The sequence below is a fragment of the Equus caballus genome, chromosome 15 (genome assembly GCF_041296265.1).
Source record: "Equus caballus isolate H_3958 breed thoroughbred chromosome 15, TB-T2T, whole genome shotgun sequence".
In the NCBI taxonomy this organism is placed as follows: domain Eukaryota; kingdom Metazoa; phylum Chordata; class Mammalia; order Perissodactyla; family Equidae; genus Equus; species Equus caballus.
Window position 1 is genome coordinate 94,883,226 of NC_091698.1, and position 19,229 is coordinate 94,902,454.

Consider the following 19,229-nt stretch of genomic DNA (forward strand, 5'->3'; position numbering starts at 1 on the left):
TGTGGCTGTATTGAACATACTGTAGGACATAATGGTAGAAGCAATGAGACCACTTAGAAAGCAAGTCCAGTTTTCCAAGTAAAAGATAAGGATGGTTTGGATTAGAGTAGTATCAGTGAAAATGGTGAGAAATGGTTAAATTCTGGATTTATCTGGATAGGTCCAAAGGGATTTGCTGATGGATTTGGTGTGGGATGTGAGAAAAAACTAATAATCCAGGATGGTAACAAGATTGTTGGTCTGAACAGCTATAAAGGGGGAGTTTCCATTTATTAAGATTGGGAAGGAGCAGCTTTTAGGGGTAGGATCATGAGTTTGTTTTTTGACATAGTAAAATTGATATGACTTTTTGTAAGATGTCACCATTGGGTGATGGGTACATAGGACCTCTCTGTAGTATTTTGCAATGTCTTATGAGCCTGTAATTATCTCAAAATAGTTTTTAAAAAAAATATTGATGTGGCTTTTAAATATCCATGTCAAGCTGTTGATAGGCAGTTGTATGTATGAGTATGGCGTTCAACAGAGAAGTCTGGGCTGCAGAAATACATTTCAGCATTGTCAATGTATAGAGAGGAATAAGAGCCAGGTGCCTGGATAAAATTCCCAAGGGAGTGAGGAGGTAGAAAAGAAATGAGGATAGAGAATGAGGCCCCAGAGCACTCCAGTATTGAGAGTCGAGGATGAGGAGGAACCAGCAAAGAGTGACAAGCAGACTTTTAAGATTTTTTATAGCAATATTTTTATTCATTGATGGAAAAGACAGTAATGAATGAAAAAGAATGGTGATATAGGAAGGAAAGGGGAGAATTTCTGTTGTAATTGGTGAGAGTGGGTGGGACCCAGAGCCCAGATGGAACGATTGGCCTTGGTTAAGATCCCTATCTGTTTCCCATGTCGCAGGAGGGAGGCAGAGCTGATGGGCACAGATGCAGGAAGGTGGGTAGATGTGGTAGGAGATGGAGGGCATTAGCTTCTGGCTGCTTCTATTTTCTCAGTCAATGAGGAGGCACAGAAAGAAATCAGCTGAGTGTGAGTATAAAGAAGGAAGTGTGGAGATTTGAGAGAGGAGAGGGTATAGAGCTGTCTTCTAGGAGAGTGGGAAAGTAGATAGATGGGGAAACGCAGTCAGATTGCTGGGCTTCCTAGGGCATCCTAATGAGCACCTCTCCCCGTTTTGCATTGTAGCCCTCCTTAGGAACTCTCAAAGTGTCAGCAAGTCCTCGACGGTCCTGGGAACCTGCATGCTTTGGACAAACCTACCTCCCCTCCAATGCCTTGGCTTTTCCTATAGTTTACCCTGCTGTTTGTCCTCCTCTTGCCAGGTGTCTGTTTTTATCCTTAATAAGATTTACCTGTTCATGATATATGCATTAGAATTTCTCCTTTTCAATTCAGCAATTTCTATATTATGAAATATAAACATTATGTTTCTTTACCTAAGTGACTTAATACCAGTAGTGATTTGAACCATGAGTGGGCAATAGTAAATGTTAAGGTAAATGTTTGCTCCTTGGTTAATGCTGCTGCTGCTGCTTTTGTTGTTGTTGAGCCCTGTGCTAGTCCTATGGGGAGAACCAAAGGAAATTTGAGATGTAATCCCTGTTTCCAGTGGGCTTACAATCTAGGAACATAAGGCAAATGTTCATAAAAACAGAGCAAGGAATACAAGGCAGCATGAAAGTGAACACTGAATTTGAGTGTAATGATTTTCCCATATGTTAGGTCATTTGATATGCACAGATATCTTGTGGGTGGTTAATAAGCAAGTATTATCATCTCCAGTCTGGAGGTCAGATTCCTAAAGGATGATTGTCCAAAGTTTAATAAGTGCCCAGTCCCATTTTCACACCCAGATCTCCGGATTCCAAATGTGTTGTTGATTGCACGACAGTCTTCTGCTTTAGGAGTTGAAAAGAGAAGAAGGGTCCCTGTAGCTGAAGTAGGTAATGTCCAGGACATAATTAAGTATTTTTCAGGTTTGTGAGCCCATAAGAAGTCTGTCTTACCTTTAGTAAGTTGGAGAGTTTGTTTGGTCCAAATGGGCCATACATTATGAAAAGTCCCCAAAAGACTAACAGTGGTGTTTGGGTGTAATGTGGAGAGGAAGCCAGAAGCCAGTGAATACTTGTGAATGGCAGCCTGGACTGGAGATGGGAAGAGAAGTAGCATTTCAGTGCCTGGTATGTGCCACATGCTGTGCATGCGTGATCTCATTAACTCTTCATAACAACCTTGCGGGGTGGATGCCGCCACCCCTGGTTTATGGATCAGGAAGCTTACGTTCAGAGAAGTTAAGGAACTTGCCCCAGACTGCTAGCCTATAACTGACAGAACCAGGATTTGAACGTAAGTCTGTCATATTCTGAAACTTTGATCTAAATGTGATATTTGTACAAAAACTGTAGCCCTATTTTACAAGTTCATTTTCACTTCTTCACTGTTCTTTAAATAATCTGACTTAGAGCTGATAACGTTACATCTGTAGAGGCTAGCAGGGCAGCTGGGGGACAGTCATTAGAAATACAAAACTAAGGTGGTTCTGTGGGGGTAGCAACTACAAATGGCTCCGTGAGTAAAGTATTTGAAAGTGTGAATTGACGTGACCTGGGGATCAGCCTGGACTTTCCTAGTACTTCATAGATCTTATCTATAAATACATACCTGGCTCAGAATGGAAGTGGGCATCGGGCTTGGGGTTAGCAGTGAGAGCGAGCTCAGAGACTGAAAGGACGATCACGTGTTTGTCTTCCCTGGGGCAAATATAACAGTGTGCCCCATGCTTTAGAATTATGTGGTCATTTGGTTCTTTCATGCTGTGAGGAACCCCCACACTCTGGTTGCTTCAGTTAATAGAGCATTATAGTAAGAATAGCAAGGTGTCAACACTGAGAATATGAGTGAAAGGAAACCATTTCAGTGAGCAAGACCTCCCAAACAATTGACGAGTCATGACATGAAGGTGTGTGAACCTGCTCACTATGGCCCCCCCATACACACACACTCTCACACTCATTCCCACACAAGCTCACATTGAAATTTCCCCAGAGAGGAATCTCTTTGGTTGTGTGTAACTATCCAGTATGGAGCAGACTTGTAGCACAGAGCTCTGGGCCACGCCACAGGTCGTTGTCCAGCCTCTGAATGGCTGCCTTCGGCTGCACACTAGTCCTAGGGCTCATCAGCTATGGTCAGATTATGAAGAGGTCTGTTGCCAAGCAGATAGCTTATTTGTAATGGGCCCTTTCTGGCTGCTTCTCAACGGAGGATTGTGGATAGAGCATTCTCTCTGAATATTGTGACCTGTAGAAGTCTAAGAATTGACCCTTAAATGTCTGTCAATGATAAGGGGAATTAATGTTTCCTTCCAAAAGTCTATTATAGCCCCCCAGGTGGCACCTAAATACTGGCCTAGATTAACCAGTTTCCTCCATTTACCTCTTCACGTTCAGCCTTCAAAACAGATGCTAACGAGAAAGAAGAGAATATTTATTGTAATGTTACTCTGTGAATTGTCCTGGCAGCTCTGGGAGGTAAATACTTTTATCACCATTTTAACAGAAAGAAAATAAAAGCTTGAAGAAGTTAAATGACTGCTCCAGTGTCTTACGAGCTGGAAGTGACCAAGTCAGAACTCACGTATGGGCCTGCTCCCAGTAGCTTGCTTTCCACTCTCTCCCTTGCCTGAAAATTTTGGCTGCAGAAGCCCATCTGGGATGATCATGATTATTAGCCTGACTGGCAAGCTGAAAACTCATTCTCTGTGCTTGGAAAATTATTTCAAATTGGCCAAGGTAATAATTTAGTAAGAGAGATTGAAAAGTGGCCAAAAGACCATGTGCGCAGTCCAATCATAAATAATAATGCCTCTGCTCCCAAGGTGGAGTCTGGCGGGACGCTGAGCGGTAGTATGTTTCTGCAGCCTTTATGGGCCTCTTCATGAATAAGTGCAAGAAGGAGAAGGCTCGCCTTCCTGAGAAGCATGTGGGCTCTAAACCGACAGGAGGTGGAAATCTTGGGAAGACAGAGGAATAAATAAACAATCTCAGAATAATGTGCAGCAAATACCAAAGCATATTTTAACATGAAAAAAGCAGTAGAAAAAAGGAGTCTGAAAATAACTTCCCTACTGAAATGCTCTTTTCTCTGGCCGACTTCACATTCTGAGTTGTTCGTTGTTCCACCGCAACTCTTCAGTGACGTGGGCTCCTTTTACTCCCCCATATCCATTTTATCCATAAAAGATAAGATACTCCTTATCTTTTAGCTGCTATTTTATCAATACTTTCACCAGCCTGTGTGGCAAAGGAATTTGTAATGAAAAACCGTGCCCTCTCCTCTCAGCCTGTGCCTACTGCCTTTTCAAGTCTCGGTACCCAAGGGAAGATCCTTGTCTAATTGCAGTCATCTCAGGATGCCAGTTGTTTTTGCCCACTTGACAACCAGGGGGAACTCTTCATAGATGAAGATGGTAAACAAATAAATTAATGAAAGATGGATAATTGATGTGATAGATGACTAATGATGTGGAAGAAGGAAGGTAGAATGGTTAATAGTTGAGTCGATGAGACTAGGAAGATCGCCAGGAAAGGCCCTATGGTAGAGGAGAGATTTGAGCTGAATGCTAATAAGTGAGGATATTGGCCATGTACCACAGAAGGAAAGGTTAGAAAAGGAGGAACATTCCAGACAGATTTAACAGTGTAAGGCATGAAATAACCTGGTACCTTCAGTTAACCACAAGAAATATAGTATAAATGAAAGTGTAGGGATGAGGCTAAGGAGGTAAGGAAGGGCCCAGTAATGAAAGCTCTTGTACACCTGGCACAAGGGTATAGACTTCATCCTGGGCATGGATCTGTTAGACATAAATTTTAAGCCAGGTAGTGACACTGTCAGATTTTCTCTTTAGAAAGATCACTTTGGTGAGGATTGGACAAAGGACCAGAAGGCACCAGCCTGGAGACAGGGAGACTCCAGAGTGAAGGCCATTGCAGTGTCTTGTAGGAGATGATGATGGATCAGCTAAGGCATCGACAGCAGACTCACACGATTGTTACTATAGTACAGGCATCTGTGCCGTATTTGTTTTAATAATGCATTTCTATAAACATTCTTCAAGGAAATTCCACATTTAACCATTTTACCTCTGAATCACCTAGCAAAGTTCCTTAATCATAATATAACCAGTTTTTTGTCCAGTAAACATGGTCTGATGAGGGATTTTTAATGCTGCCCTAGTGTGTAAAAGACTATGAGGGATTGATGCCACTGACCAGGAGGAGAACAGAGCAAAATAATTTTAAGTTACCAGTGACCCAGGACAATCTGGAAAATATCATACGGTAATATTGTGGCCCCTCAGTGTATTGAATTGAATTGAATCTTGCTAGATCTTAGACACATTGTAAGCTCTTTTAATGGTAGCTTGGTGATGGAGGGAGAGACAGGTTTATAGTCAGAACTTCCTGAGTTCCCATCCAGCTTGACCTTGGGAAAAATTGCTCTATCTTTTGAGTTTTCTCCTCTGTATAATGGGGAATGATAGTCTCTACTATGTAAATATAGATTAATTTGAGAATGTTTTTAGACACAAGTAAAGTCCAATTCAATTGGCTTAACTGACCAGAAAATGTACTGGTTCGTGTAACTCAAAGGTCCAGAGGTTGGGCTGACTTCAGGGTTGGCTGATTGAGCAGCGGGTGGTCATCAAGGTCATCCATCCAGCTGTCTGTGGTGTTAGCTTCATCTTAAGGTTCTTTGCTTTAGTACGGTGACCGGCAGTAACTGGGGCTACGTTGCTTCCTAATTCACATCCGGCCAGGCAAAGTGAGAGTGCTCCCCAAACCAAACAAAAATTCTAAGCTTTATGCTGATGAGATCACCCCCTGAACCAATCCCTGTGGCCCCTGGATTTTCATATTTAGACTTGGTTTTGCTACAGATTTGTTGATCTACTTAAAATGATCTTGATAACAGTTTGTGTTGTATATCATATGCATGCATATGATATGAGAAGATTTTTAAGTGGAAAATGTGAATGAATGCTTTCAGATTTTGTCGAAACCTGTATATGTACAACAACAGTGGATAGTAGTATTGGTTACTGATTGCAGTAACATTTCATCTCATTTCTGACATTCTTCATGTTTCTCTCTATTGAGATAAAGGTGACCTTAAGCTATTGAAAAACACAAATATATTAGCTATGTCACTGCTGAAAGTGAATAGTAAAAAAGATAGGCCCATTTACACTTTGCCAAAGAACAATAATATTTCCGTGGTTATTGTACAAGGCAAAAGGCCAAGATAAAGTGGCTTCTGTGTCCTGCATCATTCATTTTTATTATATAAGCAGTTGTTAGCTAAAGCAAAAGAAAAAAATTATGTTGATTTTTTTTGTTAAGTGTATAATTGAATGTGATAAAACATGCATTCCTATTTTTGTGTTTGACTATCTAATTAACTTTTTTTGTGTGTGTGAGGAAGATTTGCCCTGAGCTAACATCCGTTGCCAATCTTCCTCCTTTTTTTGCTTGAGGAAGATTAGCCCTGAGCTAACTTCTATGCCAGTCTTCCTCTACTTTCTATGTGGGATGCCTCCACAGCATGGCTGATGAGCGGAGTAGGTCTGCACCTGGCATCCAAACCTGCGAACCAGGTCGCCAAAGCCAAGCACGTGAAACTTTAACCATTCGGCCATGGGCTTGGCCCCCTAATTAATTATCTTAAAGCAAATTTTTTAAAACCTCTCAATTTTCATTTTCTGCTGATAATATTTAAGATACTGTTTCATAATGTTTTGTATTTACAATTTTAAAACAGTGCTTAAAATGCTGTACTAAGCACTAGGAATAAAAAGTGAAGACATGAGTCCTGCTTTGATGGACCTCATAATCTGGTAAGGAAAGTAGACATAGAAATAAAGCATATGGGCAGCGTTCAGTGGCAGCTCAGAGAGAGATGACCTGTTATGCTATCAGTAAAACATAACATGATTTTTTTTCTTAATGAAGTCAGTTAAATCTAGCTTAGATAATTTGATACCTCATTTGTAGCCCCAGTGTCTGCTGGCCCCTGCAAGTCATCTTGTCATGATGGGAGCAGATTTGCAGGTGTTTTACAAACTGAGTTATAACCCACTAGTGAGTCCTGTAATTAAAGAGTTGTGATCAGCTTTAAAAACAAACAAGAACACTAGACTGTAGGTTAAAATAGAAAATATCAAAATGTATCTCCCCAGAGTGGGGGTTGTGTTGTTTCATGAAACTTTTGTTCGCTTTGAATATATGCATATATGTATATACATATATTGTGATATGGAGTTTTGATATACAATATTTCTTAATATGGGTCTTGGACAAAGAAGTTTAGAAGCTGCTGGGTCAACTGACAGGCCCTGGCTACATACATCAGGGGAAGTGCGTACTCTGGCAGCTAACTCAAGACAGAATGTTGGTGTCCTAGTTCTTTTACATAGATTGTTTAAATCCGAAACTGCCATCTTCTCTCACCCCACCGCCCCAACCTGTCTAGGCTATGCAGTGACCTCCTTACTGTCCCTCAGCCTCCAGCCTCAGTTGCCACCTCTAGCCATATCCCACATTCACCACCAGCCAATTGATTGGGTCCCTCAGAAGCTTGAAGTCCCCAGAGATTGCAGTATTGGGTCATACTCTTCCATTGCCATTAGAGTCAACCAAGAGAAGCTTGTGCAAAGCACAGGTTTCCTTCCACCAATGCTAGTGCCTTCCCCAACCCCACAGATTAAATCAGTCAGTCTAACAAAGACTCAGGAATTTGCATGTTTGTAGTAGCACCCGGTTGATTTCAATGCAGGTGGTCTAAAAATCACACTTCAGGAAAACAGTGCTCCAGAGCAGTGGACTTTCAACTTTTCTATGCGTGTACCTGAGAGAATTTAAAATAACTTGGTTATCTTCTCACACACTTGATGTACACTTAGTCCATTTGGGCTGCTATAACAAAATGCCACACACTGGGTGGCTTATAAACAACAGAAATTTGTTGCTCACAATTCTGGAGGCTGGAAGTCCAAGAGAAAGGCGCCAGCGTGGTGGTGGAGATCTGGTGAGGGCCCTCTTCCTGGTTCGTAGTCGGCACGTTCTTGCTGTGTGTCCTCAAGTGGTGGAAGGGGCTAAAGATCTCTCTGGAACCTCTTTTATAAGGCACTAATCCTGTTCCTCTCAAAGGCCCTACCTACCGATACCATCACCTTTTGGGGTTAAAATTTCAACATACGAATTTTAGAGAGACACATGCATTCAGACCATAGCACTTGATATCTAAAATTTTTTTCATAATTTTAGATAGTTACAAAGGATGATGTAGTTTCCAATATTTTAAATATTGACATTGAAAGTAAAACTCTTACGTAGCTGTATGTGTATCCAGGGTAATCTGTATTAGCATAGCAGTTTGATATCTGCCTCTGTCCCTTTAAAAAAAAGTACAAAAACAAGCACACCTTGAACAGTTAGAAAAGTTACATCTTTCCTTTTTCTCAGACTGTTTCTACTGTTTCTTTTGTCAAAGAGAAATAAAGCCAGACTCCAGTTAAAGTGGTAAGGACAGATTTTATTTAGTATTAACTACTGCAGGAGGGAAGAGAGGCCGCAGAAACTGAGTTCAACTTTGTGACTGCCTAAATGCCGGGGTGTGCTAATGCAGAGGCCCTGGAGTGCAGTGGGGGTCCCCATGACGAGGCCATCTGGTCCAATGGACTCTTATCTGGAAGAGAAGCAAACTTCTCTGTTTTTCTAACGGAAGATTGTTGTGCATGTTGGAGACAGGTGCCCACTGCGGTTAAGCCCTTACCCTCCCAGGGGGATTGGGAGCAAGAGCTTTCTCCTTGAATGTTTGCTTTTCAGAGAGAGAGCTCCCTGGTCCTTGAGGAGATAGTTTTGGGTGGGAGAATACTTAGATCTCAGAGAGGCTGGAGAAGGATTTATAATCACAAGCTTTCTAAAATTACTGCTCTAAGAGGGGGTGCAGGGGGCTATTGGCCCATCACCAGGTTTTGGTGGAACAAACAGTAAGTTCTACTGGCAGCATCGAGCTTTCCAGGCAGGCGTTTTAAGAGGAACTGTGGTCATCACAGAGACACGGCCTTAAACTGCTAGAAGGCAAGCTAATTTGGTCTCTTAGTGAAGGAGTCTGGACAGAGCCATTTTGTGCCGAGAGTTTCTGCAGTTTACTTTCATCTAATTTTATCAAATACAGTGGTTTTATGCTTAAAAGTTGTTTCTCTGCATCAAAATTATTATATAAGTAGAAATTAACATTTAAAGTTTTTCTTGTGACCATAGGTCTCTAAGATTTTTTGAAAAATTATTCTGTATTGAGTTATTGTTTCAATTATTGCAATACACATTTGATCAGAACAACATAGATGTGTTAAAATTTTTGATAAATAAGTATTAATTATAAAAATAAGATTGTGTTTAAAATATACATCTTAATGAGGTGGGTAGGGCTTTAAACATTGTTTTTAATTAGTTTATGTACCCTTGGATGACTGTTACTTGTTGCTAGATTGAGATTGCAGTCAACGTCAATTCTTTCCATTTTACATTTGTGTAGATATGAATATGAAACACCTGGTTCACGTAAGTGCGTCAGGAAGGAATTTTGTCATGGCAGTGCCACTCAATTCTTTGAATACCCTCCAAGTTATCAACCAAAAATCATATAGCGATCTATTATTAAAAATTATTTTTAATGATTTATCAACTGACTCAATTAGATCCTTCATAAATTTTGTTGAAAACAAAGAATGGGAAACCTTGTGATGTGCAAAAAGAAATTTGTTATCCAGTCCTTGGAGTCCTGTCACACATGGCGTTTTTAATTTTCCCTTTGTTTGGTGTTCTGGAGCTTTTTAGACAAGGTGTCAGAGTCAGACTGAGGAAGGAGGCGAGGCTGCCTGTCTTGTGTAAGTGGAGGAAGGCCCATCGTGAAAGGGAAGTTGAGAGAACAGGCTTGACACCCTGACCTCAGGCACGTTCTCAAGAAGATCAGTTTTGGAAAGAGCATTTAGCGAGGGTGAAAATTGAGAAACTGACTTCTTTAAAACTATCTGCACCCGGTAGCCTTCGAAAGGGCCGTGTGTGCTGGTGGCACATATACCCCAGTCTGAAGACCATTGACCTAAAGAAGACTATGTAAGTTTCCCCAGCGCCCCTTTACATCTCGTCTCCTGCAGGACGGTCCCTTGCCTGAACACTCACAGACCTTCCGTTTACGCCCCCAAGGACTTTTCCTTACCCCCAGAACAGTGACCTTCCAGATTTGGCCTGGGAGTGAGACCGGAAAAGGAAGAGTGTCTGAGTTTTCTTGGCAGTGGGTTTGAGGAGGAGCTATGAAGGATCAAACTCCTGGGGTATTTTGGTTCTTTTAAAAAAAAATTCTTCCTGGTTTCCCAAATATTCTGTTAGCCACTGCTCTGCATCCACTCCTCCACTCCCCTGAGGCTTCCTGAGGTCGTGAGCCGCTGTTTTTGGTGAGAGTCTATTATGTCCCTCAGGTGTTTGGGAGCACAATAAAAGGTTGAGAGTCACAGCCATAGAACACTGTTTCTTATACAAGCCTTTTTTTAAGTCCTTATGCTGCTCTCTCTGCCTGAAATCCACTCCACCACCTTCTTCCCCCTGAACTCTTGCTTATCCTTCAAGTCCTGGCTCAGGTGTCACCTCCTTAGTAAAAACTTTCTTGGGGCCGACCCAGTGGCGTAGTGGTTAAGTTCGCGTGCTCTGCTTCAGCGGCCCAAGGTTTGCAGGTTCAGATCCCAGGGGTGGACCTACACACCGCTCATCAAGCCATGCTGTGGCGGCGTCTCACATACAAAACAGAGGAAGATTGGCATGGATGTTAGCTCAGGGCCAATGTTCCTCAAGAAAAAGAGGAAGATTGGCAACAGATGTTAGCTCAGGGCCAATCTTCCTCACCAAAACCAAAAAACTTTCTTGCCTTTCTAAGACAGATATTTTTTTCTTGGTGCACCCACATAATTAGTTTATACTTCTGTCACATTTTATAAACACTTATTTTTGTGTTTGGCTTTCCCATGAGGGTGTGTGTTCTTCAAAGATAGGGATTGTGTCTTAATTTACCTTTATATCCCCTCTGCCAAGACCAGGCCTAGCATATGGTAAATATTGAAGCTTGTGCTTGAAAAGGAGGAGGGAGAGATGGAAGAAAAGTAGTGTGAGATTTTAAATGGGAACATGGGAACCTAAAAAGAGTGAATATCTGTCTGTCCTTTATTAGTCAGGGAAATTTTTTTCAATCTCTCAAATTAACTGTGATGTTTAAAAAAATATGCAAATAAGATAATTCTGCTCTTGATTTTCCCATTATTTCATATAGTTGCTATTAGCAATGTAAACTGTGTAAACCCTGATTTTTCCACCTGACTCTGTAGGTAGCAACGGGATTTTTCTCAAGCCACCTGCCATTTTCTAAATATCAGCCTTATCTTCAAAGTCACTCTATGTTCATTTTAAAAAGAAAAAAAAGTGTCTGCTTAGTAAGAGTTATCAGCTTTAAAGTACTTGCACATGATGAAAGTCGTCTTGGTGCATTTTGAATCAAGCTACTACTTGCAAATGATAGTAGTGATTGTGTCACTCATGTGCTTAAGATCCTTCCTTTCATGCCTTCCAGGCCCAAAGGTGATAAAGACGGGTCCCACCAGCTTGGCCCACAGGCCCTTCTTCTTCCTCGTTCTCTGACTGGCCTCTGCTTGGCTGTACATTCCAGCCAAGCCCATTCACTCCCAGGTTCCCCACTTGCTCATTTGGCCTGGTGACCTCTGGGAATTCTTCCTTTCCTGCCTTAATGCCTTCTCACTCTTGAGGACTCTCTTTAGAAATAGCCTCCTTTGAGAAACCCCTGACCTCCCAGCCCAGTGGGGTCAAAGTACCCCTTCTAAGGCCCTCCGTAGCATCTCACATCTACCCTATTGCACTTTTATAATGATCATGCTTCTTTGTCGTGTCTTTTATCTCTCTGTATTTCCAGGTAGGCTTTAACGTACCCAGGGGCAGGGACCTGATCTAATTTTGTCTGTGTCGCCAGCACCCAGCCCAAGGCAAATGTACAGCATACTTTCACTGGATGTGTATTGAATGAATAAACTGAAAGTCATCGCTCGTTTAGTGTCCTCGTGCCTCTTCCTGGGTGACTTCTGATCACCACGGACTGGCATTGTCCTGATGGCATACGTCTGCTTCCAATTTTTTTGTTTTAAGTCCTTTAAAATGTCCTTTTGCAATTTTAGCCTCCTAGGGCCCTCTTACAGGAACAGGATCCTGCAGAGTCACCAGTAAATTAGAGACTTCGGGTACATTTCTAGGAACATGTTGAGAACAAGTCATTTCATTGCGCTTTTAAAGGTTCTTTTTTCTCCTGTATATTGATCAGAGTTGTTTAGTAATTTAGCAACTATTTTCTGTTTGTCTGCAATGTTCTTAACGTTATATTGGCTGCTGGGGTTACTTAGATTTGAAAAGCCCAGGTTCTACCCTGAAGGATCTCATTGTTTACTGAGGGAGATGCACAAGTAACCAAAAGGTTTTAAGGTGGTGTGATACATTCTCTGATACAGGTAGGCACAGAGTGTCTTAGGCACGCACGGGAGTGGTTTGTAACACGAGGAGAACGTGATGTCAGGGACGCTTCCAGAGGAGTGGGCTCTGAATTGATTCTGGAAAGACTGGCAAAAGGAGGCTTGAGAAAGGATGACATTTTTTTCTCAGATACCTGTACTTTCATATTTTTATTTGATGTAAAAGTCTGTTATAGTGTGTTTTTAAATGGGGAGCCAATAAGACATTTCCATGTAATTGTCTTCAGTGAACAAGCTGCCTTCAGTGCCTTCTGAATTCCTGTAGTTCAGATTCCGTAGCTAGCCTGGCACTGCCCTCAAGAGCACTTAGAATTTATTCTCAGTTCATCTTTCCCGCTGTAGCTTTTTAATATGACAGATCAGGAGATCGGTAAACCGTGGCCCACAAGTCAGATTCAGCCTACAGCCTGTTTTCGTACAGCCCTTACCTAAGACTGGTTTTCACATCTTTTTAAAGGATAATAAAAACTAACCAACCAACCAAACAAACAGAAAGATATGCAACAGAGGCCATATGTGACCTGCAAAGCCTAACATATTTTCTGTCTGGCCCTTCACACACCTGCTGTATCCAAATTACAATGCTCACTAGTGATTACATGTATATCATAAGCTTTCCCACTTCTGCAACTCTGCTTTTGCTCTTCTGTCTCTGTGAAATGTTGTCATTCATCCATTTCTTCATCTATTCATTCAATAGGTATGGCATTTGTTACTTATGAGCCACCATCCTGGGCTCTGGGAATAAGCAAATTGGGGACAGACAGTAAGCAAATAGAAACACAACATATTAGTTATGAAGAAAAAATGATGCAGGGTAAGGAGAAAGAGACCAGTTAAGGATGCAGGGAGTGCTGGCTTTATAGAGTGGTTAGGGAGGGCCTCTCTGATGGCAATGTTTGTGCCGAGTCCTTAGGGAAGCACAGGAACAAGAACCATGAGGATACCTGGGAGAACATTTCAAGCAGAGGGACCAACAGTGGAAAGGCTCTGAGGGACTGCAAGGAGGTCAGTGTGTTTGGAGAGGATGAGAGTGTGGAGAAAGGGAGGGTATAGGGTCAGACAGGTAGAGTGAGGTGAAGAGCAAATTATATAGGGCCAAATTGGGCATTGAAGCCTAGGTTTTATTCTTAGTGAATTGGGAAGCCCATAAACAGATTTGAACAGAGGCCTGACATAATCAGATTCATGTTTTAAGAATATCACTCTGCTACTAGGTAATGCTGGAGTAACAAATTAACCCCAGAATCACAGTGGCTTAAGGCAACAAAGGTTAATAATATTCCTTCATGCTCCTAATCCAATAAGAGACTGCAAAGGGATCTATACCACAATGTCACTTAGGATCCAGGCTGATGGAAGCTCTACCATTTTCTGTTGGGTCATTTGGGACCTATACCCTCCTCAACTGCCATGGCTGGGGAAAAAAGGGAGACTGGATAATGATACCTATAGATTACTTATTGATCCAAAGAGGTGCAGATTGGCAGGGCCTAAAAAGGCCCCAGCATGGCTCAGAGGTCTGTGGTGCCTCCATCAAAATGGGTTAAGACTTAATTTTGTATTCTTGAGGGCAAGTGAGTGTAATATTTTTAATATTATTAGAAAAATATAACCCTTGCATACCTAACACAGTGCCTTTCACATATCAGCATTCAAGAAATACTTGGTGAGTAAATGAGTAAAAACAGTGTTGTTATAGAAACTCTGGACAGTTGAGAAGAACAGAATTGTCATAATCCCAACACTTTAACCTAATAGTCACTAATATTGTGTATGTGTGTGTATATATATATATATTCTTTCGTCTTCAGCCATATGCACAATGTGGTTCAGATTTTAGTATGAGCATGGTATGGACAGTTTCATAATTTCTGATTGCTAAAATTTAACATTTTGTGATAAATATTTTCCAAATCGCCATATTGTTTTTATAATTCTAATGTTAATGACTACATAATATTCTATCTAGTAATTTATCATAAGCTAGGTACTATTTCCCTTATTATTAGACAGATTGCTTTTGAAGTTGTATTTTTATAGTCTTATTCCAGTTAAAATCTTCATGCCTGTACTTTTTTCTTCTTTCGAATTATTTCCTTCTAATAAATTATCAGAACTGGGAGTTATGGTTGTAGAAATGACTCCTCCTTTTTGCACTGGAACCAGTAATCTATTTTAATACTCATCACAACACCACCTGCTTTTGGGTATTAGCATTTTAAAAAAATCTATATTTGCTAACTTAATAGTGCAAGTGGTACCTTACTGTTTTTGTTTTCTTCACATAAGAAGAACTAGTATGAGAAAAGTCTTATTCATTGGTTAAAGTTGTATGTATTAAAATTCCACTTTTGTTCCCTCTACCTCACTAATGCCTTGTTAAATACGCCATACACAGTTAAGCGCTGCGTGAGGACGTTTTGGTCAATGATGTATGTACGTGTATATGACAGTGGTCCCATAAGATTAGTACCATAGAGCCTAGATGTGTAGTAGGCTGTGCCATCTAGGTTTGTGTAAGTGCACTCTATGATGTTCACACAATGACAGAATTGCCTAATGACACTTTTCTCAGAACGTATCCTCATTGTTAAGTGACGCGTAACTGTACAATAATGTAGGGCTGGTTTGTTTCACTGTTGTTTAATACCTTGTTTTTTAAAGCTATCTGTGGAAGCACGTAAAGAGATGACTAGAAAGGCTATTAAGACAGTCAAACATTTTATTGAGAAGCCAAAGAAAAGAAATTCAGAAGAAGACATTCAAGAAGTTAGTGATTCTAGAGTGACCTATGCTGATGCTTTGAATCATCTGGAGAAATCGCTTGCTCACCTGGAAACCCTCAACCACAGCTTCATCATTTCTCTGAAGAATAGTGAACAGGTAATGAAATGAGCACTTGCATATGTTCAGTCACTCAGATAACATCAGTATATTCTTTCATTTATCCTTTAAAGCTGGGTTAGTTGTTTTGATTGGGTTTTCAGTCTTGCAGATACCTTGAAAATGGTCCTCAAACCTCTGTCCTTTAGCCTCTTCATTATCACTTGATTGTCAATTCAGTTCTCACTTCTTCAGAAAGGATTTTAGGCCACTTAACATAATCGATAACCTGGGGGAGGTGAGAGATGTGGAGGGGGAGGGGTGGGAGAAGAGGGGCCTGCGTTGAACCCAGGATGGGTGCTAGGGTGAAGGGAGAGGTCCCTAAAGCTGAGAAATGATGAAAAGATGATGGTTTGCCAGCTCCACTTCCAGCTGGTAGGTGTCTTGCTCTCCAACTGAATAAGGAAGATTTTTTTCCCCTAATTTTTAGGAAAATTCTGAAATAGCCACCCATGCCTACTTTGGCACATTATGTTTTGTATGTTCTCATCTTGTTTTTATGTTGCATGTTTCCAACATACTTTATTATCGATGTGAATGTTTTGCCTAGTAGAATTGTTCCTAGTTGATTTCTAGTTGAGACCTTCATGGTGTCTCTAAAAGCGCTCTGTGAGAGACGGGAGCCCCTGACCTGAGGGGGTCTGAGGACCAGTGCGTAAGGCTGCGTGGAGAAACCCACGGTAGCTTCGGCACTTTTGTTCTATATTGTCACACACAACACAGTCGTGGGATTTTTAGATGTTCCTTTCCATAACTGAACAGTCGACAAATCAATAAGTAAATTGTTTTCATATAGGTGGAGACAATGTTTAGATATATAAATCATATTCCATTTGCCCCTTTAATGCTATGGTAAATGATCCTGTGAGTGGCTGCTAACCTCCTCTTTTATTTTTCTTAGACCTTACATGTTTATTGAATTATGTTCTTACTTGTAAAAAAATATGCCTGAATAGAAAGATCACTCAGCGGAGAGGAGTTCAGATAATGAAACAAATGGAAGTCTCCAAAATTTGTATGAGACACATAAATGCACACCCCTCATGGAAAAGATAATGGGAAGAATTCAAGTTTGAAAGCAGTTTTATTTCATTTTGTATTTTTCAATGCCTATTAGCCTGTCTAATGAATAACATTAAATAATGGCATGAGCAATATAGAAGCCTTTGCAGGGAACAAATTGGCTTTACCAGTCTGGATTTTATCCTGCTGACATTTACAGTCTGATAGTCCGTAATTATAAGAACGAGGGTAAACTCTGAATCTTCAAGTAAAAGGGATTTATACTTATTCGTATAAAAATTTTAAAATACTTCTTATTTATTTTTTTAATCAGATATATTATATGTAAATCTGGAGAATTGTCATCACTCTCCTGGGAACATGGTCTGTCTTTCAATGAGTAGAGAGCAGAAAGAGTTGGTAACAAAAACAGCCATTTGTTTCAACTAGGCTGTGATTTAAAAACACCAAATGGCTACTTGCGAATGCTGTTCAGTCAGACTGTGGATGGCCTGTAATGGACTCTTATGGTTCCTAAATTGGATGTTATTTGATTTTATTTTGGCACCTTTCATAGCAAACTCTGGAAATAACCTTCATCCTTGTACATTTGTCCCTTTTAAGTTTGAGCCTTGATTGTAACCTCTTTAGTAATATCCCCAGTGAAAGAACATCTGATATACTCAAGACAGTTGGTGCAGTCTGAATTAGAGGCCTTCATCTTGTGGAGCCTCTGTTCCCCCCCGTCTCGGTAGGGACGCTAGTAATTACCCTACCGAACTCACGCACATTTCTTTTTTAATAGAAAGTTTCACAATGGGGAGAACAGTAAACGACCTCTCATGTGCCCAACTCTCAGATTCAACAATTATCGAAACGTGAGCAATCCTATTTCATGCATACCCTACCTGCCCTCACCCCGCTCCAGTGGATTATTTTACAGGAAATCCCAGTCATCTTTTCAATTTATCTATAAATGCTTCCATATCTATTTCTGAAAGGTCCCTTTAAACATAATCAATACAACATTACCACAATTGAAAAAACTAATAGTAATTTTTTAATATCATCAAATGTCTGGTCAATGTTTAGATTTTCACATGGTTCTTTTGAAAGACCAAACAGTATATTCAGGATTACTTGCGAAATGATAAAGAACTTGGAAAGTGTTATTAATGTTAAGTGACCGTATTTGGTATAATGAAAAAAAATAGTTTGTGTCCTATTTCTTGAATTATTTGTTGTCGCATTAGTTTTTACAGATATTATTGAAGAGGGACAGGCAGTGTGACACGGTGGATGGGGAAAGGAGACTTGTATTCTAATCCTAGCTCCCTTAATGACAGGGTGTGTGACTTTGGGCATATATTTCCACGTGACATCTTTGGTCTTCAATTTTCTTTTTGATAAAATGGAGCTAATTATAACTCCTTGCAGAATTGTTCTAAGCATTAAATTAAATAACATACGTACAATACCTGGGTTTACATACTAGATGTTCAGTCAGTTATAACTGTTATGTGGTTGTAGCACAAGGATAATAATAGAGAAACTTGCCCTTAATGAGCATTACTTTGTAAGGACTCACTTTTTTATTATCTCATTTAATGTTCACAATACCCTCTATTCACAAGAACCTGTTGTCCTCATCCTCACTTTACAGATACTGATATTTGAGATCACAAAGGACCACTGAGTAATAAATGGTAAAACAAGCATTTGCACTCAAGCTTGGTGACCCTGGAGCCCAAGCTCTTAATGAACACTACATGTTCTTCAGTGTGGTTTGTGGTTGGAATGTATTTGCTTTGAGAAGCGTTTAAATATGCTTCGCTATGTACATGTAGGCATTTAATTTCTCTTGGATATTTAGGTGTTGAATACCATGTTTTTGCAGGAGACGCTGCAGAAATACAGTAAGATCTATGATCTGTCCCGATCAGAAAAAGGGAAACTTCATGATCAAGCTGTGGCCATGTGTTTAGATGGTCAGCCTCTAAGAATGATTCAGCAGCTGCTAGAGGTGGCTGTGGGCCCTCTTGACATTTCACCCAAGGATATAGTACAGAGTGCAATAATGAAAATAATTTCTGCATTGAGGTAAGCTATAAAATAGTCATTGAGGAAAACCTGAGGTGATATTTTGCCAATAATAGTGCTTGTTTTATGGTTGTTATGAAGATAAAATATCATCATGCATGTAGAAGCATTTTATAAACTATGAAGTACTTTACAGAAGTGGAGAAGGAGATTTTTATTAGATTTCCCAAATTCTTGTGTCTTGAGAACAGAGAACCAAGAAAATGTTTGATCATTGGTATTGTGTGTAATATGTCAAGAAACTAGCTAACTTCTGGTTAGACACCTCCTCCCCCTAAATTATTCTTGAAATAAGGGAAAGGCCAAAATGGCATGTGAAGCAGCTAAGTGTCAGACTGTCATGTGACTTCAATGTGGATTTTTTCAGCTCTTGCCTTTTCTAATTCCCCTTCTGTGTAGCAGTGGGAAAATGGTTCTCAGAAGATCCTTTTGAAGTACAGAAGGCAAGGTTAATCATATACTGAAGAAGTTAGACATCTGTTAAGTGTCTTAGGACATTATTTACCTGCAATTAATGGCATAGAACTGGCAATTGAGAAATTCCAGCTTTATGTCGATCTGCTGGTCTTTGTAGGAATGCATCCAAGAGGAT

General features: G+C 40.4%; 1 protein-coding gene across 1 annotated transcript in view; it reads left to right on the plus strand.

Annotated features, from left to right (window-relative positions):
* NBAS (NBAS subunit of NRZ tethering complex) overlaps positions 1-19,229 on the plus strand; it is a 331,876-nt gene that overhangs the window by 262,921 nt on the left and 49,726 nt on the right. Inside the window, exons 45-46 of the mRNA XM_014731302.3 lie at positions 15,317-15,535; positions 18,435-18,637. Of these exons, the coding sequence (XP_014586788.2) occupies positions 15,317-15,535; positions 18,435-18,637 (422 nt within the window). The remainder of the gene's footprint in view (positions 1-15,316; positions 15,536-18,434; positions 18,638-19,229) is intronic.